The sequence below is a fragment of the Netta rufina genome, assembly GCF_964035555.1.
Source record: "Netta rufina genome assembly, chromosome: 2".
Taxonomy (NCBI): Eukaryota; Metazoa; Chordata; class Aves; order Anseriformes; family Anatidae; genus Netta; species Netta rufina.
In genome coordinates, this window is record NC_140124.1 from 21,614,302 (window position 1) to 21,635,441 (window position 21,140).

General features: G+C 44.7%; 1 protein-coding gene across 1 annotated transcript; it reads right to left on the reverse strand.

Moving 5' to 3' along the window:
- Positions 1–11,266: 11,266 nt before the first annotated feature.
- On the reverse strand, positions 11,267–19,624 carry VIM (vimentin). Its single transcript, XM_084306636.1, has 9 exons — positions 18,976–19,624; positions 18,806–18,866; positions 14,837–14,932; positions 14,535–14,696; positions 13,963–14,088; positions 13,024–13,244; positions 12,887–12,930; positions 12,402–12,487; positions 11,267–11,870 (listed from the first exon to the last, which is right to left on the reverse strand). Exons 1-9 carry the CDS (start codon positions 19,518–19,520, stop codon positions 11,829–11,831), a joined length of 1,383 nt encoding a protein of 460 aa, XP_084162762.1. The 5' UTR covers positions 19,521–19,624; the 3' UTR covers positions 11,267–11,828.
- Between the last annotated feature and the right edge of the window lie 1,516 nt (positions 19,625–21,140).

Here is a 21,140-nt window from a genome sequence, read left to right on the forward strand (position 1 = left end):
AACAGTAGCTAAGTAGCAGACTGTATAACATTACTTAAAGATAGCATACAACGAGATCAAGTTGATAAGGATTCTCTGGAAGACGTACCTTTTTCGATAACAAACAGAGTGAACTTAATTTCCTTGATCTTCCAAGCAATTTTCACAGTCACGAGAAGTTAGTAAGAATGTAAAAGCTCTTTATGAAATGTTCATTGTTGAAATCAGTGTTGGATTTGTGCAGTTAAACTGTTGAGCAGCCCTCAATAGATATATTAAAAGTAGTTTAATCCCATTTTACATTGGCTTTAGCTTAGTTCAGCAATCTAGCAGTGCAAGTAAAACTGCTTTTACTTAGGGATTCTCACAGCCTGACTTGAATAAATTTATTAGCAAGACGTAAACTGACTATGTCTGAGGAGCTTTGTGAGCCATGGGCTAGACCTTCTCAAGAGAACCAAAACCAGAGGTAGGTAGGAGCCAGTTCTCAGTGTAATTAATTAATGAAGAGGGTGTCGTGAAGCTTGATTGGGCAGCATATTCCTTGAATCTGGTTATCTATGCTCAGAGAAAGAGGTAAGCTGCAACAAAAGCATGATTCTGTGCTAACAAGGACCTCCATCCTCTGTCCACTCCACATAGCTTTGTTTATCATTTGCCAGAAAAAGCAGCAAACTAGTTTGAAGTGTTGTGGTGATTTAGCCAAGAAACATCATTTTGACACATCCAAACCAAAAGAGAAGTCTGTAATTGCCATGACCATCATGGTTACTGGCTCAGACTCTATGGGTCAAAACACAAGGCAGTTCCTGACCTGGAGGCCCTCAGCTCATAGGCTCAGAGCTCGTGTTCAAGGATCTCTGGGCGCCTGTATTTTTGGCTGCTGAGGCTCAGCCTGTACTGAAGAGGAGACTGGCCAGTGGAGTTTGCCCTCAGAAAGGCTAGAAGTCAGGGTTCACCTAGCCTTCATCAGCAGTCACTAATGGAAAACAGTAGTCACTACTGGAAACAGGCCCTTTGACCCAATCACCATGGTGCCGATGTGCCTCCACTGACAACAGAAAGCCAACTTGAACAAGAGGGTTAACTTTTTGACAGATAAAGCAGACAAAAGGATCACCTTGTGTGTTGATTAAGGTTGTATCCTTGCATGACACTATTAACTGCATCGATACTCCACCCTCTGCAACATAGGCACCCTCCACAGGCCTTTTGCAATAGTGAGAAGGGATGGGATGCTAGCCAATTTGTGGCCATCAGACCTTTTCTCTCTTTCCTTCCCACACTCCCCCGTGGAAATGAGGCATGCCTTTGCAGTTCAGAGGGAAGGGTGCCTCTGTAGGGATCTTTAATTTTTAATTTCTATGTAGTGATATTAGTAAGCAGTATCTTGATTTCTCTATCGCCAAGCACTTTGTCCCGTAAGAGTACTTAGTCCCCTTCTAAATGAGAAAAGTGATGCTTGGTCCTCTCCCAGTAGTGTCACTGGGGTATACACACCACATCTTGAGACCTATTTGTGTTCTCTATGATGGAGACTATGCATGAACTGAAGATAGACGGCTTTCCATCTCTCTTAAAACTGTAGTTTTTCTCTTGCTGCTGTTTCACAGCTTGATCTATGTTTGGTTGGACCATGACATAAAGCACAGTTGAACAGTTTGGATGTATCGTGCCATTCTTATGAAACTTGAATTACAAAGAGAAAACAAATCAAAAAGAACAAGGAGAGGATTTAACTTTTTTGATCACCCTTTCTCCTGCACTTTCTTACTATGTAATTTAAGCCAGAGCTGTTTCTTTCCTCCTATAGTAATCATCCATCTCCAAGAAGTGAAAATACACTTGCAAAACTAATAAATGAGAATCTATTTGCAAAGATATTTATTTATGCGGCTGGCACTTCAGGGTGTTTAGAGGGTAATCTCAAACTGTGAGCACTGCACTCTGTAAATTTAGAAGCAATTTTTCTAAATGTCAAGTATTTATTACATGAAAAAAACATTTGGAGTGTGGAGCAGGTCCCTGGTGATATATGGTGCATTTGGGGAAGGTCTTCTTGGACGAGCAGAAATAATATTTGAGAGTTGAAAAGCAAATCCTCTATTTGAAATTGCTTTGTGTACCTGGAAAGGAAATTGAACAAAGGTAGAAGGCCAGCCAAGTATTTTGCTTTGTCTCATGCATAAACTTAAGATAAAATAGTGGTTTTCCAAGCCACTTATATCCAAGCCTATACCAACCTGTCTTATCTAGGTCCTGTAGAACTTCCTCCTCCTCTGATCAGATTGCTGCTGTCTCCTTCTCACCCCCTCAACAGCTCCAGGGAGCTCAGTTCAGACTGCAGGCAAATAAACCCTGCAGAATTTATTCATGTAGACTTTAACCCGCATTAATGTCAACAAATCTCAAAGTTCGAAGTGCATCTCTCCAACTGGTGGCTGATGATGTGGGATATCAGGTGGAGGTGTTACTCACCTCCCTTTGAAAAATAAATTCATGCCTCAGCCTTCAATATCCTGCAAGAGCAAAATATCTAATATACATAGTTCTTTGTGCTCAGCCAAGGAATTAAAGTCAGATGCAAAAGCAGTAAATCTGTAAATGTTTTTCTTCCATCTTTATGCCTCTTTTTGTCTCCAGATATAGCCTCTCAATTTACACTGCATTTAGCACGTATTCTGAAGCTACCATATTACTGTTTACTACTATTCTTTCTGCAGAAGTCTGTGATGTTTGTGGAGGAGCTAAGGAGAGCCTTGCAGTTCCTGAGCAAAGTGTTGCAGACTGAGTTACAGACATGATGCCTCAGTGCTCTACCAAGCACAAGGCACCTCACTCCCACTGTGTAGAAGGGTAGCAGCACATGGAGTTGAGATCACAGAATTGTAGAACCATGGAACCATAGAGTCATAAATGGTTTGTGTTGGAAGGGACCTTAAAGATCATCTAATTCCACCCCCCTGCCATGGGCAGGGACACCTCCCACCAGACCAGGTTGCTCAAAGCCCCATCCAGCCTGGCCTTGAACATCTCCAGGGATGGGGCATCCACAGCTTCTCTGGGCAACCTGTTCCCGTGCCTCACCACCCTCAGAGTGAGGAATTTCATCCTAATATCTGATCTAAACCTACCCTTTTTTAGTTTAAAGCCATTCCCCCTTGTCCCATCACTACACTCCCTGACAAAGAGTCCCTCCCCAGCTTTCCTGTAGGCCCCTTTCGGTACTGAGAGGCTGCTATAAGGTCTCCCCGGAGCCTTCTCTTCTCCAGGTTGAACAACCCCAACTCCCTCAGCCTGTCTTCATATGAGAGATGCTCCAGCATTTTGATCACCCCTGTGGAGGATGTGACAGGCTATGCTCCAAATTCACCATCTCCACATGGTCCACCTCACCAGTACCCCCAAAACGAGCCAACCTGTTGTAGGGAGCCACCTCTGAGGGGACTACAAATTAGATCTTCATATGGTGTATGGAGAGCCTATAACTACAGTAGGCAGAGATATCGCTGCCCAGCCTTTGAGGGGGTTGTCAAGCACAGTGACTGACCTATGGCCTGGAGCTAGTGTGACACAGTCAGTGGTGGCATCAGGATACCACCTACATTACAGCCAGTGCTGCTCTCCTGGCATTGGAGGTACCAACGAGTGAAGGCATAAACAAGGATCTGTTTCAGGGTCTGCACTCGAGCAAAGCCAGAGCTCCCGTGTTTCCCTTGGTGAGCTGAATGCCATGGGGCCTGGCTTCTGGCAGCTGAGGCCTTGGCATGCTGGCCCCAGGGAGGCCTGCAGTGCCCCAACATCCCTTCAATAACAGTACAAGACAAGGTTTTTGGATAAAGGCCCTGTGCTATAGTAGCCCAATCTAATAAATTTTGGGGAAAGAACTAACAAGCTTTCATCTGAAAGCCCTTTTTATCATGTTTGAAGTAGATTCCACGAAGTTCAAAGCAATTGCTGAATGTTCAGTTAGATACATAGGAGCTGCAGTACATGAAGGAAAAGGTGGCTAGATACTGAGAAATTAAAGGAGAGAAATGTTAAGAACATATCTTGCAAAAGAAAGAGAGAGATGGGTAATTTATACCCTGTGTGGAAAGTGAAGAGGTTAGTGGTGAAAAGGATATAGCAGTTGCATGTACTGAAATTTAATATCCAGCCAGGAAGGAAAAAGGCCCTGGAAGTCCACTTCAATCAAGCTGAACTTCAAAAGGGAGAATTCCTCAAATGTAGACACCAAAAACGAAAAAAAAGAAAAAAGAAAAAAAAAGATTGAAAACTTATAAGCCACAAAGACACTTTTTGAGATACCTTATCAAACACTGAAAACTGCCTGATGTCCTGCTGAAAATCCTCGCAAAACAAATAAAAAAGCAAACAAAACCACACATACACACACAAAAACACAGCTCAATTAAAAAAGCCAGTGAGGGGAACTACTAAAATTTGACAGCAGTCACGTTCAAATGAGCAAACCAGAAAATATGGTCTCTGTCATATGAGAAGTAAATCTCCAGTGAGCTGGATCAAATACCAGCTCAAGGGGTAAATTGCTAATAAAAAAAAAAAAAAACACTTTCATACACATCCAAAACATAATGCCTATCAGAAATTCAGTGCAGCTTCAAGTGAGACAGTGAAGAGTTAGAACTCAGCAAAGATAAGCCATAGGAAAAATACAGCATGGCTACAGTTCATTAAGAATAAGGTCAGGGAGCCCCAGATGAAGGTCAATCTCAAACTGAAGAGGTTTTGGAACAAATCGATGCATTGACAGGTAAGAAAAATATGGAATGGCAACCACTAAATAGGTCTGAAGTGCCTCAATGTGAAAGTACTAATTGCTAGTTGCACTCCAGAGTCAGAGGAATCATCAATGGCCAGTAAAATTTCAGACTATAAAAAGTCTCCAGGATAATGCTGAAGTTTATAGAGCAATAAATTTAACATTTTCACCTTGCAAATTCAGAAGAAATTGTAAAAGCAGCTATACTGGGTAGGATTCCACACACATTTTTTCCTGAGGAAGTCATGCCTCAAGAATCTGGTGGAAATGTCTATAGGATTTTACAAGCTTTGTGTGTAAGACAGATGGAAGATTTTGTCAGAAGCTTTTGAAAAATGATCACTGCAGATTGCTAAGGAATTGAGAGGGAATATCCTCCCTATTTTAAGTTAGAAAGTAGGAAACAAGACAGAAACAAGGAAAGGAGGAAACAAGAAATAATGGACAGCCTTCGCTACGGAAGGAAGTTGTCATTGGACTCCCACAAGCATTTGTACATTGGACTTTGCCATTCAATGTATTCTTCAGTGACCTAGCAAAGAATGAACAGCAAGTTGACAAAGTTTTCAGCTGGTACAAAATTAAGAGCAGTCAGTGTTAGTGCCAAGCTCAAAGTTGCAGAAGGATATCACAGTCCTGGCTGACTGGGTGATCAAAATGAATGAAAATTTAATGTCAAAGACTGCAAAGAATGGGGAAAAAATAACTCTGTGAAGCTAGAATTCTGAATTAGCTATTAGAAATAGGTCTTTGAGTCAGTGTGGATAACTTTCTGAAAATGTCAGCCCAGTACTGAGCAATGATCAAAACTCCAAACGGGATATTTTTACTTACATTGAAAGCAACTGAGCACAAAGCAGGAGTTCCCATTATGTCACTCTGTGTTGCTTCAATGCACATGTCTTAAAGATTACTCATTGTCTTGGTCACCTTGTTTTAAGTAGGTTATAGCAGAACTAAAATATGAAGAAAGATGAGGATTATTAGGGTTCCTGGATGAGGGCTCCTAGATGAGAAGACACTTAGGTGTTAGAAACATGCAAGAGCTACTAGAGAAATCTGTCAAATGAGGAGTGGCATGCAGGGACTGAATGCAGAGTGAATATTTACTAAGTTTCCTAACACATAAACGTCTGGAATAAAAAATAATAACAATAATAAAATAAAATAAAATAAAATAAAATAAAATAAAATAAAATAAAATAAAATAAAATAAAATAAAATAAAATAAAATAAAATAAAATCAGTCGGTTCAGACAGTGAGGATAAAATCATCCAAAGAAGATGTTTTTCCCTGGTACGCTGTCAAATAATGAAATACAGGATGATAGTAGCCAGAAATATTAAAGGATTCAGAATAGATGAGACAAGTTCATCAATGGTCTGGATGAAGTCACTGGCCCAAAAACTTCCTGAATTTGTTTTCAGGAAAATGAAGGATATTCCAGGGACTGAGACCCTGTTTCTTGTGCCCTTTTCTTCAGCAAATACTATAACAGATGAGGTGGATAGTTGGTCTGACCTGCTATGGCTGTTCACTTTAGAGCTGTGGCCTTTACTTGCACTCCCATCTGTCACGTCACCACTGTATATGGATCCTTTTCATGACCAGTCAGTGTAATTCAATGATTAATATTGTGTACTCCACGGTACAAAAGAGATATTTACAGCTGGAGCAAGTCCAGCCAAGGGCCACAAAGACAGGGAAGGGCTTGAAGCACCTGACATACAAGAAGAGGACAAGTTCAGCCTGGAGAAAAGAAAGCTCAGGGGGAAAATGTTGTGAGGGGATATGTCTGGTACAGCTGACCAAATGGGCCAAAGGAATATTCCATTCTGTATATCATCATGCCCAGCAATAAAATTTGTGATAAAGACAGAAGAAGAAGAGGGGTTTTGGCTTCCCATGTGGCCATTGCATAGAGACTGAATGAGCATCGACCTGCCTGTGGGGGGTGCTGTATGATTTCCTTTGCCTTGCTTCTATTTTTTCCCCCTCTTTCACGTATTAAACCGTCTTTATCTCAACCCATAATTTTTCTTACTTTTGTTCTTCCTATTTTCTCCCCCTGTCCCAGAGAGTGAGGGAGAAAGCAGCTCTGTGGGTGCTTGGCTGCTGACTTCGGACAATTTCCCACAGTTCTACATCCTGAAAGCGATTTCATTTTGTGTCTGCCAAGTCTGAGACATCTTCAGCATCACCTCTCTCCCATTAGTGACCATACAATCCTGCATAGCACACTGCAGTAAGGGATCCATCAGAAAGCAATGCTTGGACAGGCTGCCTTCCCCTTGCAGTTTGTGTAATCCACCACAGGGAGACAGCTGCAATACATCTCTGAAAAAGAAATGGGCAGAAAATGTCAGGCTGAGGAGTTCGTATGGAAACTATTACGCACCATTGTGCAGAGATTTGGCTGCTATGGACTTGCATTTTTGTGAAGCAGTGAGTTTGGTTGCTGCGGACCGAAGCCCAAAAGCAATTTTCACCTGTGGGCTCCTCATAGCGTAGCCAAGGCCCAAGGTGTGGCCTTGGGCTGGGTTGTGGAGGGACAGCTTGCTAGAGCATCGCTTCCCTTATTGCCACTGAAGGGAACTGTGGATGAACAATGTGATGTGCTATAAAGAGAGAAGGGCCCCACAGGTAAGGGAGCTGTATGACATGCTGTAGAACTGGATTTTGTTCCCCCTTGTGCTACAGCTTTACTGTTGGAGGCAGGCAATTTCACCTGAACCATGCTTTTCACTGGTATCCCCTGAATCTTCAGTTTGTGAACTTGAGCTGAGATCCAGACTGTGAACGTACCCGGACCTGAAACCAGTAAGTGTTTTCAAAGTATAGAGTGCTGACTGACCTCACAGCAGATCCCTGGGCTTAGCTTACACTCCTGAGCTTGATGGCTCTTCCTCACAGTCTCATGCGTGAAATGGGGAGACTGTAACCCACCTCGCAGGGCTGTTGTGAGCGCTCACTTCTATCTGGTATGTGCACTGAATGGGACAAGGTCCATGAATTTGCAGCTGAAATCTGTAGCGCTCTGCATGAGCACAAAGAGACCAAATGAAGATTGAAAATGTAATTTTATTTTTGGCACTTCCTAGTTCTGCATGCATGACTGCACTCAAGCAAATGTCTGCTAAAGTGGTTCATTATATGCAAATGACTTCAAAAATTTCAGTAATACCCAGGCTTTCATTCCTTTCCCTAGTAAAAGGATTTGCAATTAAAATTTCTGTTATTTACCTGTCATCAGTGAGATTCTCTATCCAGACACTCAGCCACTCATCTTCTCTAAATGTGGGCATTCACACCCCCTGGGCACCTCCCTTTCTACCCACTGGCATAAGCAAACCAGGCTCTGCAAGCCCTGGCCAGGAGCAGGAGCCTCCCCATGCCAGGTGTGCCCCAGCAGGATGTGATCTCCACATGGCGCAGGTCCTGGGTGACAGCCACCAATCCCCCTATGGCAGGGACATCAGCTTTCTTGGTGCTCCACAGGTGCCTAAGGGCAACTGAGGCTAAGGGATATGTTTTAATTCTCCCATAGGAGAACATATCTGTCCCAAAATGCTCAGTAACCTACACTGGGCACCTTTTACATGTGGGATTTTACAACTGCAGATAGGATTTTGAGCAAGAGTCCTGTAAGTGCCCAAATCACAGGCAGATCTGGGCACCCTGCCTGGTGTGGAGACCCCCATTAGGGCGCTTTCACACCAGGGAAGGTTCAGCAGGCTCCAATAAATGGCTTTTGGAAGATTTCTGTTCCTTCTGGCCACATGAAGCAAAACAAACTAAATATGAGGACTCAAGATTATCAAGATTTTCTGGAGGATTACTATTTTTTACTCCGAGTACAGCTCACACACTTGGAGGCAGGCACCGTGCAAGGTTTCACAACGCAGTAAAAGCGACAGGCAAAATCGGTTCTGCCAGGGTTGACTGGAAAGGACACTGACTGTCAGAAAGCCTTGTTAGAAATCAACATTCACCCCCCAAAATGATGTTGCCTTTAGCAGTAACTTCTGTTACTTATCATACAGTGACCCGGGGACTTTCACTTGCAACAGCCTCTCAGCGAGGGAGGAAAATCAGCCCTTTGAGGCTGCTGCTCAGCTCACAGGAGCCACTTCATGATGCCTGTTAGAGGGTAGGACAAGTGCACAGCTGCCAGTGGTGGCAAGCCAGCCCGTACTGCTGTCAGCTGAGGTTATTAGGATGTGAAATACAGGTCTGAGGTTAGCTGCTGGCTCAGCACTAAGGCGCTTATATGCGAGCACAAGCCTGGCGTGCCCAGATCAGCCAGAAGTTTACACAGGCATCAGCAGCGCTCCTTTCTGCCGTGAGAATGCCCTTGTGCTTGCACACAGTACAGGCTTTGAAATAGTTTCCCGCAGTCTTCCTATCCCCTTGGCAACTAGGTTTTATTTTTATTTATTTTTTCTATTTATTCCCAGGATTGAAAGCTCTACCACATATTTCTCTGTGCTATGCGTAACCCTGCGCACAAAAGAGCCAGGAATAACTCCTTTGCTTCCCTGTCAGGGCTCGATACAGTCACTTCTTTTATCCAGGTGGTGAGGAAATCAAAGGCAACAGACAGCAATCAGCTGGGTAGCTGGCAGCAGGGGGAGAAGCAACATCTGAGAGACCACCACAATGCAGGTAACCTCCAGCAATAAGAGAGCATTTCAGAACCTGCTCTGTGTTGCAGGTTCTGCCCAGTGCCACCAGTAGCCCCCACTGTCCCCCTGTGCCAGCTCTTCCTGCCTACACACCACTGGATGCCACTGTCCAGTGCTCCCTCAGTGCTGGAGCAAAAGTGGGGACTTTTCAGTACCCCAAACTGTCAGAGGCAGCAGATAAGCACCGTGCTGCACTCTTATCCTTAAAGGTTGTAGGCACCAGCGTCTAGCAAGTGTTCAACATCAGCTATTGCACATCCTCAGCGCTGCTACTGTCACAGAAAGCATCTCACATGAGAGCTCGTTTGTGCTTTTTTATTGTTCCGGATGCTTGTATGTAGCAAAAAACCCAGTGTCTGTAATCTCCATGGCATAAGGAGGCTGTGTTCACTCACTTCTTAATGAGAATATACCATTCACCATGCTGTTGTGCTCACAGCAAGCAGGGGCTGAGGCACGGCTCCAGGCATTCTCCTGAGAGTCACCTCTGACCCTTTTGCATGGAAGAATCACCAGAACGAACACAGGACCAGCTGCAGGACTTTTCTGTCTGGTGAGCACCTGAGGCACCAAAGCAGCGAGCCACATACCCCAGGCTACTGGATTTTGTGCTTTTTTGCTGAGCGTCAGCACAAGTGCAGCAGAACAGGGAAAACTGCTTGGCCTGCCATCATCTTCTGGGAGACAGAAGTCCTCTTGAACTTGTACTAGAGAAAAGTAGGGTAGGGACAGCACCACCACACCCCTCTTTAAAGATTAGGCATTTTCCTGCTGTGAAGATCAGCTTCAGCACTTCTCCCTGGGCAGTGCAAAGTTATAAACTCCAGTCATATCCAGGCACCTACCTGCAGATTGCAGGACACCTCCATCCCCAGGACACACAGCATTTCAGCATGCCCCAGTCACTGGCTATCTTCCTCTTCAGCACTTTGGTTACTGCACATCTAAACGAGCACTGCAGACAACAGCATGAAGAAACTGGACTCCTACTGCCCCCTCACACCAGCCACTATTTGTATTCGTTTGGTCAATGTATTTTTTTTGGAAAAAAAAAAAAAAAAGCTTGTGTGTGTGTGCAGGGGGATTGATAATACTGCAGATCAGTTCACATTGCACAGACATTTTCACAAGTACTCAAACTACCACCAATACCCTGGACTAGCACCTAATGCTATTCATACTTAGTGATCAACTCCAATTGTCATTTACTCACCCCATGAAAATTAGATCTGACTGGAAGTTTGTAAACAGCAAGCTTTACAGGGAGAGCAATGCAGAACAAATCAGTTACTTCTGTAGCCTGTTCTAATTGTTTTAGTTTGAAAAGTATCTCACTACACAAAATAAATTTTCTCTAATAGTTCACTTCAGCCTCTCACTTGTCCCTCTAAAAGGACTATAGCGGGCCACATGAGTTTTCTCTTCCCCCTTCTGCTGCCTTGTGGCTGATATTCAGCAGAAAACATGGAGCATTATGGCTCTTTCATAAAGGGCAGGCATCAAGTGACAGCTGGGAAAGTTTCTCCTATGGTTCCCCTGAAATACCACTGCAAGCCACCACTCCAGCTGAAGGCTTCATTTGAGCTTCTGTAACACTGACAAGCCTTTGGGAACTAATCTTTCCTGGAAAATGAAGTCACTGCATCAAGTCAGCTGTTAGCTTTGCAAAGGTGCTGTCTCAGATAAGGACTCGCATGAACAACATTTCACAGTTATTAGAACTAGACCCTATAAAACTAGTTAGAAGTACTTTGAACATTCTTAGCTCCTGTTAACTAGGAAAATAGTATATGAAAGCAAGATTTTTTATTAGCTTGAAGTATCATTTTATTCAACTGATAAGAAATATCATAATACATTATGCATCTGCCAGTTATAGTCCATTTTAGTTGGTTCCAAAACCTAAGCAGTAAATGGGAAGACAGTTTATCTAGTTAATCTGAAAAAACAACATTTCACACAACCAGTACTGGAGCCGTCAACCGTATAGTAAATCCAGCATTAAGTTATGGCTTTGCAGAAAGTCATGAAGTTAAATTAGAACACATCAAGAGCCATTTTCCAAAGATTTATTGAAGTAGCGACAGGTTGCTCATACTGTGCTGGAAAAAGCAGTTTTATTGAATTCAGATACTTAAAAACAGTATTGCAGCACAAGATATTGCTATTTGTAAACTAGACTCCATTGTAAACTCTAATCCTTCAGGGAGAGTCAGTTTGCAAGATCTAAGACCTATTTCCTAGCATAATAATCTTGCGCTCATGGAAAAACTGCAGAAAGGCACTTGAAAGCTGTTTCTTCCTTTAAGACATGGACTTTTTTAAACCTTGCTGGTAAGAATTTCTCCTGCATTAAGTTTGCATCTTCACTTCAGCTTTACTCCAAGTCATCATGGTGCTGGGAAGTTTCATTAATAACCTGTTGAAAAGGAGAAATACTTGTGTTGAATTTAAGTATCAAGACAGTTGAAGAGTTAGAATTGGAACTAGCAGCACAGAAATGAACAAACAGATATCAACCATCACTTATAAATGAGGAGGTCTAGTTGGTTAATGGGGTGAAGAAATCATTTAAACTTTGACTTGGTCTGAAAACAGTGCTTTGCCTCTAGTTAGTATTTCTGGTTTAGTGCCACTTCTTCCCTGGTGGTGGTAGAAGTCTCTTCTGAGAACTGCTAATTCATCTGAACTTAAAATCCTCTCTAAACAGCAAACTGGCAGCTACTCAAGTTTTTACTCTCAGATGAATTTTGTGATCTGTTCCTTGAAAATCCATTTGCTACATCTGCATGTAAAACCATGCAGCTTGGACTGCCCCAGATGCTGCTCTCCTCAATACTCACTACCACATACACACTGCACTGACCAGCAGCCCAAGTTACAGCACTGTACAAAGCAGCCAGCCGTGCTAGGAATAAACCCAGGAATAAAGCCAGAAGTTACTACCAACCTGTCCATCTCTAGTTTCCACAGTCTTAATTAGAAGTGTCCTCTTTGAGTGAGTGTCAACCATTGGCTGAGACTCAATGTTGGTTTCTGCAGAAGAAAAATATATTAATAATCTAGATGAAGAAATGAGGAATAACAGTTTAGGATGCACTTTCAGAATCCCAATCTAGTATAGTGGGAAGTCTTCTGCTCTTTGAATGAAAAAAACAAAACAAAACCTCATCTTCCTTATTCTCATCTTATTCCTCCTAAAGAATCTCAGCAGAAATCTAAAGCAATCACTTGCTAGGTACTGGCATTTATAATGCCTGCATCCAGGAACAAAGTACCTCCTCCCATCCAAGGGGAAGTGCAAACATTGTAGTTTTATGTAAGAATATTCATACACATGCATTTATACCAGTTCAAACACTAGAGTTCAATGAACTATTTAAGACTTGTGCTAAAGAAAAGGCTCCCAGCAATGAACAAAGTGAAGCGGCTTACCTCTCAGGTTCAAAGAAGCAAAGGTTGGAATAGGCATGTTAATCCTGAAGAAAAAAAAAAAAGAATCAAATCAGACACTGGTACAGACTATTTTCTATCAATTACTGTTTAGAGAAGTGTCTGCATGGGATTTTTACCTGCTCTCTTCTCCCTCCAGCAGTTTTCTGTAGGTGGCAATCTCAATATCAAGAGCCATCTTTACATTCAGCAGGTCCTGGTACTCACGAAGATGGCGAGCCATTTCTTCCTTCATGTTCTGAATCTCATCCTGCAGACGGCCAATAGTGTCTTGGTAGTTAGCAGCTTCAAGAGCAAAATTCTCCTCCATTTCACGCATCTGGCGCTCCAGGGATTCATTCTGGAAGAGAATAACAAGATAAGGCACTGCTACAGTTCATCCACTCCTCCCCACCCTCAAGGCCTGTAAGATTTCAAGAAAGAACAGGACAGCTGAATTACATTAGCGTCCTTTCTGAAAATGCCCAGGCACATCCTAGATGTGTCTCCTTATCCTCCCCTTGAAAAGTCAGGGTGTTATTCTACTGCTTGATCAGAGGTGTGCCACATTTGTTCTACCAGGTAGCTAAGCAAACCCTTACAGTAAGTCTAACACTTGCACTACAAGTAAGCACACAAAGTACTCAGTGAGGGGATTTACAGATGTAGTTAGATCTATTTCAAGCCAGCCTTTCAGGCAATCAGCTTCCAGCAACAGCAAGATCTGCACCTCTTCCCTACTACTGCCTCAGGCTTTTTGTATAGCTTCAGCTGTACCTGACAGACAATTGATAAACACTCTCAGGAAGCATTATACGAACAGTGAATATTTTGGCAAGAGTATGAACTCCTTTTGTATTTTTTATACCCGAAGACAGACTAGTTCAGTGTATCAATCTGACTAGTGCACTGTAGCCCATACAGGCAAATGGAAACCAAAGCATCTTTTTCAAGAAGTACTGGTGTGCTGCTGTCTTGCATGGGAGATCAGCTGTAGTCACATCTATCCATTGAGCTACAGCACAGTGCTTAAAGCTGTAGTGGAAAGAACATCCCGACAATCGCTGTCTTCTACTTACGCTTCCTTTAAGGGCATCAACTTCGCAGGTGAGAGACTGAATCTGTCTGCGGTATTCATTAGCTTCTTGTTTGGCCTGACGCAGGGCATCATTGTTCCTGTTAGCAGCTTCAGAGAGATCTGCAAACTGTGGAAATCCCCAGTTTGGTTAGCAAAACACTTCAACAGAAATGGTTTAACAGACTATTTTTGGACACAATTTGGAGGCAGCTGAAACTATTTCAAGTCCTAACACCTGAAACAGTTCAACATTACACATAAAATGTCTTCCTATTTCTATAGGATTATTAATGTCTCCCATCTTTTCATCATCTTTTCACCCATTCATTATTTTTTTCTCCAGTGTATCATCAACAGCTGCCTCCAGCTACCAGAATAGAAATATACACCCTTTAGTTTAATGCTGTGTTTACAGCAAACATTGATTTTTTTCCAGCTCTTCAGAGACCAGGAGTTTAAAGACTACCCTGTTCCATAGCTGTACTAGTGTCCAAAACAAACAGCAAAGCTGTTAGCTGAAGTTGATTTGAGTGCCTGCTGGATCTGAACAATCCAGCAACAGATTTTACTTACTTTGGACTTGTACCACTCTTCAGCTTCCTGAAGATTCTTAGCAGCAACGCTTTCGTACTGTTGGCGAACATCACGCAGGGCAGCAGTAAGATCAGGCTTGGAAACATCCATATCGATCTGGATGTGCTGTTCCTGGAGTTGGGCCTGCAGTTCTCGGATTTCCTTAGAGAGAAGCAGACACTCGGTTAATATCTAACAATATACACAACATATAGGTTAGGACCCTGGGCCAGAACCAGCAAAGAGTTTGCTCGCCCACTTGACCAACAGCACACAATCACAGACCTCATTGTTCAGCTTACCTCATCATGAAGCTTCTTCAAGAAGACAATCTCTTCTTGCAGGGACTCAACTTTGCGCTCAAGATCAAGGCGTGCCAGAGAGGCATTGTCAACATCCTGATGAGAGAGAGAAGACCAATTAGCAATCTTACAGAACTGTCATATCATGGAATCTTCTATGGCAAGTTCAGTAGCACACAGACTCTTCCTACATCCAAGTTCCTTGGCAAGACAAGATGAAATCAAGACCAGTGAAAAACCTCCACCTTTTTGCCAACTCCTACCTCAGCCTCAGAAACGATTATATGCACCCTTATCACAACTTTGGTAGCTACACAGTATATGAAGATGTCACCTTTGCTATGGCATTGCTAACCACAACCAAGAGCACGCAGATCATGGTGGATGTAAACCCTGCTCAAAGATACAGCACATACCTAGGTTACAAGTGAGTGCTAAGCTCTTTTAGCTTGACATCACTGAAAACAACAAGTTCGTCTTTCAATTTTTAGGCTTCCACCTTTCCAGTGGGGCTTCAAAGTGTAACCCATGTGCCCAAATGCCTAGCAGGGAGCTTAACTTCTTGTTTATCTCCTATGGACTCCTCAGTAGCCAACTGTACAGCCCCTTGGGTCCACAGACCACAGCTTGAAAACATGGCTAAAGCTAGAAAAATATATAGGAACTGCAGGCCAGCACTACCACAAGTAGTTCGCCAGATCTCCCCTGAGAAAAAGAAGGTATGAGGACAAAACACAAATTGAGTTAGTCATTGCTGCCTACACCCTCAAGTTAGCTGGCAAAGACTCCACCTTTTGCTGGACGGAGATAGTCTTAATCAACGGCAAAAATTCATTTAAGGCACAACAGAAGATATGTCATAAATGTTACGTGGGAGCAGCTTGAATTCGTTCAAAACATAACTGACACCTAACCATTGATTGGTAACTTTTTACATTTTAAACATGGAAGTAAAACAATTCATTTGTAAAGGGGAAGACCGATCCTTTCATACCAGCTGCATGCTTGTGCTCCTACGGTATTAGCCTAAGTCCCAGGTTTTCACAGCCTGCTTCAAAGCCTTTCTGGATTTGTCCGGAGCATAAGCATTCTTAATCAGCAGTGCTCGCTGGTATGGCACCTTTGAAAATGGAACTGTTTTCTTTAGGCTACTAGAAAGCCATTCCTTGCATTATTGCCATTCAGGGATTAAGTTCTTGCACCAGAAGAGTTCTCTGGTGTTCTTTCCCAGCAGAACGCCCCTTGATGTGTTATGAAGCAACTTCCCTACCAACTCCAGCTGTACACCCACAGCTCATCTTGGCTCTGTTTTCCAGTCCAGAGGAAAAAAAAATCCTTAAATCATTTGTTCTCCTCCCCAAAAAACTTGAAGATCCATCTGGAATGAAGCTACATGACTATGACCTAATGCTTACACCATTAGGCAGACTTTTAAAGACTTCCCAGAAGATCTTAAAAAAAACGAATACTGTAGACTGACTTTTTCCTAGACCTGAAAAACTACAGAACTTTCAGCAACTTGTAATTGAAAGCATCTTAAGTTGAAGGCTCATTCAATATGCAATGTGTTTTACTACATTCATTTTCATTCAGTTGGATGCACTTCTGCATTCCCTATTTCCTAGATGGATAGAGAGCCATATAAATGAATAAGCTATTTATAGCCCAAGCAAGTGGGGTTTAAGTCATGCATACAAGTAATTGAACTGTGTATTGATTTTATCCTAAGAGATTCTTTAATGTCAGCCACATAGGAGGGTTGAATGTGCTTGCTGATTTCAGAAAAAGCTCTCATCAGCCAGAAGCTGACCCATTATAGTCTTGCCATAGGGTCAGGTTCTTTTCCTTGCTGCTAGAGTAGTTGACAGAGCTGCAGTAACTTTCTCACTAATTACAATTCCTCTTTTGTTCTGAGAAGTCACTGAACCTCCATGTTTATTTTACGTAGAACACCCCACAGCATATGTGAAAATTCATGTGTCTTTTCTTCAGAAAACTAGAATTTTAATTCAGCACCACTCAGTTAAATAGTCTACAGTAGGCAGCTTTTGGACATGCTAGTTCAAATAGTTGTTCACTTTCTTTTAAAATACTGAAGTGTACAACTGCTCCAGTAAGGTAAATTTGAAGATATATCAGAACAGCAAAGCATCTCCTGAAGCATTCCAAATCTAAGCTTATACACCCTTCCAGTGCCAGAACATAATGGTTTAATAATCACTTTTTTCCACAATGGAAAGCACAAGAGGGTGTTTCAGCTCCAGCATTGTATGAACTGTATTTCACATGTCGGAACCACTTATACTGAAACATACTTAGTCTTCAAAATCTTGATGTTAAACCTACTGTTCTCTGGTAAGTAAAAAAGTAAAAATTAAGTATTATTCTGGTTCAAGTCATACTCATTAGCATGTACTATTTATATCATCACTGCATTAGTGCTTCAGACTGATCTGTAGTTCTTACACATAAGCTACACCTTAGAAGTTAAACGGGTACAGTTCAAACTGCACTGCTGCCACAGACCAGCTGGAGGCTGAGCTTCTGAATGAGCCCTCACTGCAGCACAGAGAAGTGGATAATGAACATGGGATACGCACAAAGCCAAGCTCGCTTAAAAGCCTGGAGCCTTCACAAAGTTTAATCGGTTTGAGACAGAGGTAGACATGCCTTGAAGTGCAACAAATATTTATGCAAGATTAAGTTAGCCTTAAGTCAAAGGAACTTTTGACTGAATGAATCTGAATAGATTAGATTCTCTAGAACAAAAGAGAAATGGTTTTGCATTGAACTTCACACTACTTTAAATCGACTTAGCACTAGTAATTGAGCAACTATAGTTAAGACGGTGTCTTGGATTGTTTCAAACTTCAGAGCCCAGAATGGTGGCAGAATGGGTGGACTTGCCAGGCCAAATGAGAGTAGGAGTCTCAATTTCCACACTACCTGATTGAGACACCTACCCTCAGACCACAGTTACAGTGTAGTCAGAAGCTTTGGGCAGGGAAATACTGAGAATCAGATGGTGACTTCCTGAATGTTGGTATTTACCAGTGCCTACAAAGAGCTCTGAGACTAAGTCAGCGCTGGAGATACTGGGCAGTCAGCTCCAGCTAGGAGGAGTGCTAGCAATGCAGCAGTTTTAGGAAAGATACCTTGTTTTGAGAAGGCACATTCCTAAATATCTCCCAGTCCAAACAAGGCTTAACCCAAGCCAAAAGCTGTTTTTGTGCAAATCAAAGCCTGAGCTCAGAACTTTTTAACACTACACAGCTGGTTCTGGCCATCGCTTGAGTTTTAGATTATCCGGCCAACATCATAGCTTCCTTACAGAGACTGAACTCCAGTGCAGCTTGTTTCTTACATTAACACCTTGGTTCACAGGGGATGAAACACCACATTCCTAACAGGCATCACACGAATACGGACTTGACTGCTGTGAACTTACCCCAGGCATGAATTGCCTGTTTCTGATCAGCAGACACCGCCGATATGAGAGGCTAAATTTGAAGCAGTTCTCTGAGAGGGCACCAAGCGATGCAGTTCGCAGAAAGGGAGCTCTACCTCGTACAAAACCGCAGCCCCACACCCGTCGGACACTTTTCCCCCCAAAAAACATTACACACCCGGGAGGAATGCAGCCCCCCGCGCCCCCCCGACACAAAGCGGGCTATTATCCCGGCCTGTAAAGCCCCGATCTGCATTCCTGGGTGAATCCCATAGAAACCATTAATACCCTTCAGCCGAGCGAGCAGATGGCTGCTCCCTTTCTCTTTTATCGGCTCGCCAAGCGATTCCGCAGCGCTTTTGTAACCCGGGCCGGGCTCCAGCCAGACAAAGCCCCCCCACCCCCACCCCTCCCTCCTGGGGTCCAGCGGGGCGGCTCCGCCTCAGATCCGCGCCGGCTCCTTTGTGTGGGGCCGCAGCCCCCCGGCCTCCCCCCAGCCACCCCACACGGCCCGCACCCACCTGCCTGAAGGACTGCAGGGTGTTCTCCGCCTCCTCCCGCTGCAGCATCTCCTCCTGCAACCTGCAAGCGGCGAGACAGCGGTGAGGGGGCCGCCCGGCACGGCACGCCCTGCCCTGCCCTCCCCACGCACCCACCCAACGCACCCCTCCGGCCCCAAAACCCGACTCACTTCTCCCTCAGCCTCGTGATGTCGTCGGCCAGGTTGTCCCGCTCCACCTCCACCCGCGCCTTGTCGTTGGTGAGCTGGTCCACCTGCCGGCGCAGCTCCCGCATCTCCTCCTCGTACAGGTCGCCCAGGCGGGACGTGCCCTTGCCCTTGAGCTGCTCCAGCTCGGCCAGCAGGATCTTGTTCTGCTGCTCGAGGAAGCGCACCTTGTCGATGTAGTTGGCGAAGCGGTCGTTGAGCTCCTGCAGCTCCACCTTCTCGTTGGTGCGGTTCGCCTTGAACTCCGAGTTGATGGCGTCGGCCAGCGTGAAGTCCACGGCGTCGTGGAGCCGCATGGGGGGCATGCTGCTCCGCAGCCGCACCGAGGTGGCCTTGGTGGCGTAGATGCCGCCGGGCGAGGCGGAGACGAAGCGGGCGGCGCTGGGGCGCAGCGAGCTGCCCAGCGAGTAGCGGCTGCTGCTGCTCGCCACGTAGCGGCTCGACGTGCTGGGCCGGCTGCCCCCGCCGAACATGCGGCGGTACGAGGAGTTCTTGCTGCTGATGCTCATGGTGGCGGCGGAGAAGGAGGAGGAGAAGGAGACGAAGCGGGCTTTGTAATCCGGCGGGGAGCTGAGGCGCGGCGAGGCTCTGAGGAGAAGGGCGGCGGCCCCCGGCCGGGCCCCATCTTTTGAGGCGGCGCCGGGCCCGCCCCGAGCCGCCCGCCACCAATGGCCGCGCCCGGCCCGCGGGGAGGGGACGGCCCGGCCCGGGGGGGAGGACGGGGCGGGGGGCTCCTGGCGGCACAAAGCGGGGCGGGGGGCGGCTCCCGGGGGCGCTGGGGCTGCCGACGGGGGGGACGGGGCTGCCCAGGGCCCCCACGCCCCCTCTGGAGCCCGCAGTGATTTGGAGGGCGGGGAGGGAAAGCCCGGAGCCCGCGCTGGGGCGGTACACGTAGCGCTGAGTCTTTCTGAGAAACCGTTTTTTTTTTATATATATTTTTTTGGTTTTCCCTCTTTCTTAGCTTCCTGAAAGACAGGGAGGTTAAGGCAGAGTGATGCTAACTCCGCACAGAGGGCTGCCAGGCGTCCAGCACAGGCAGAAAAATGAAATGTTTCTGCTTTCCTTTGTCACCAGCAGCCCCCTCAGCGCACGCACTTCGTGGTGTCCTCCCTTCACAGCATTTCATGGTGTCCTCCTCCTTTCACAGCACTTCATCGTGTCCTCCATCCGCTCGGGTCTGGCCCTCGGGTAACCACAGCCCCAGGCCAGAGCTGGTTTTTAGTGTGGATGCCAGCACCGTACAGAGATAGCCGCGAGTGGGATCTCGCTGTGCTTTTGGACACAATCCCTGTGACAACTAGGATAGCAGCAGGCTTGGTTTTAGCCAAGGCTTTTTAATAGGCTTTTGCTTTTAATTTCAGTAGGCAAAGCATCAGAGTCCTCAGAAGGCACCTCTCTGGATGATTACTATTCACTAGACACAATCCCCAAATAGCCTCAAAGTCCAGGCAAAAATCCTGGTGCTACCAAAGTGGGGCTGCCCAGCGGTAGAGTGATGTTGGTAGTACAGGGCATGTGGCAGGGAAAAACTAGACCAAGTAGCAGTAAGAACACTCCCCGAGATCATTTTCAGCATGAATGCAGAAGTAATTTAAGGGAGATGATGGAAGCCCCTATCGTTTAGAGAGTATAAAACTTGATGGCCAAGGCATGAGGCATGTTCCCTAGGGAGCAATCCTGCAGTGACACATCTCATAAGTGACACATTTTCCCTCTTTGCTATAGGAAGTGACTGATACAGCGTAGAGATACTATCTGTAATGTATTCCTTCAGCACTTGTGGGATGCAAAACTACCACTGATTTTTAATTCTGTTCAACTCACAGTCCTGCAGAAGCAAGTGTCTGCACTGGAAATTCTGATAAACCTGAACACAAGCAGTGGGCAGATGGTAAGGTCATTTTCATACCCCAATTCACAGTGAAGATATTCTGTTTCAGGTATTGTACCTTACAGGAAGAATTGAAGCCCATATATTTTATAAAGGTTGTGGTGTTTGTTTGTTTGTTTTGTGTGTGTGGGTGCTTTAGTTTGATGGCAACAAGAAGTAAGGGTTTGTGTCTAAATGTCGGTAATTTCCTTCGTTGTGCATGGAAGCTTAGTAGTGACAATGAAGCTGACAAGGTTGA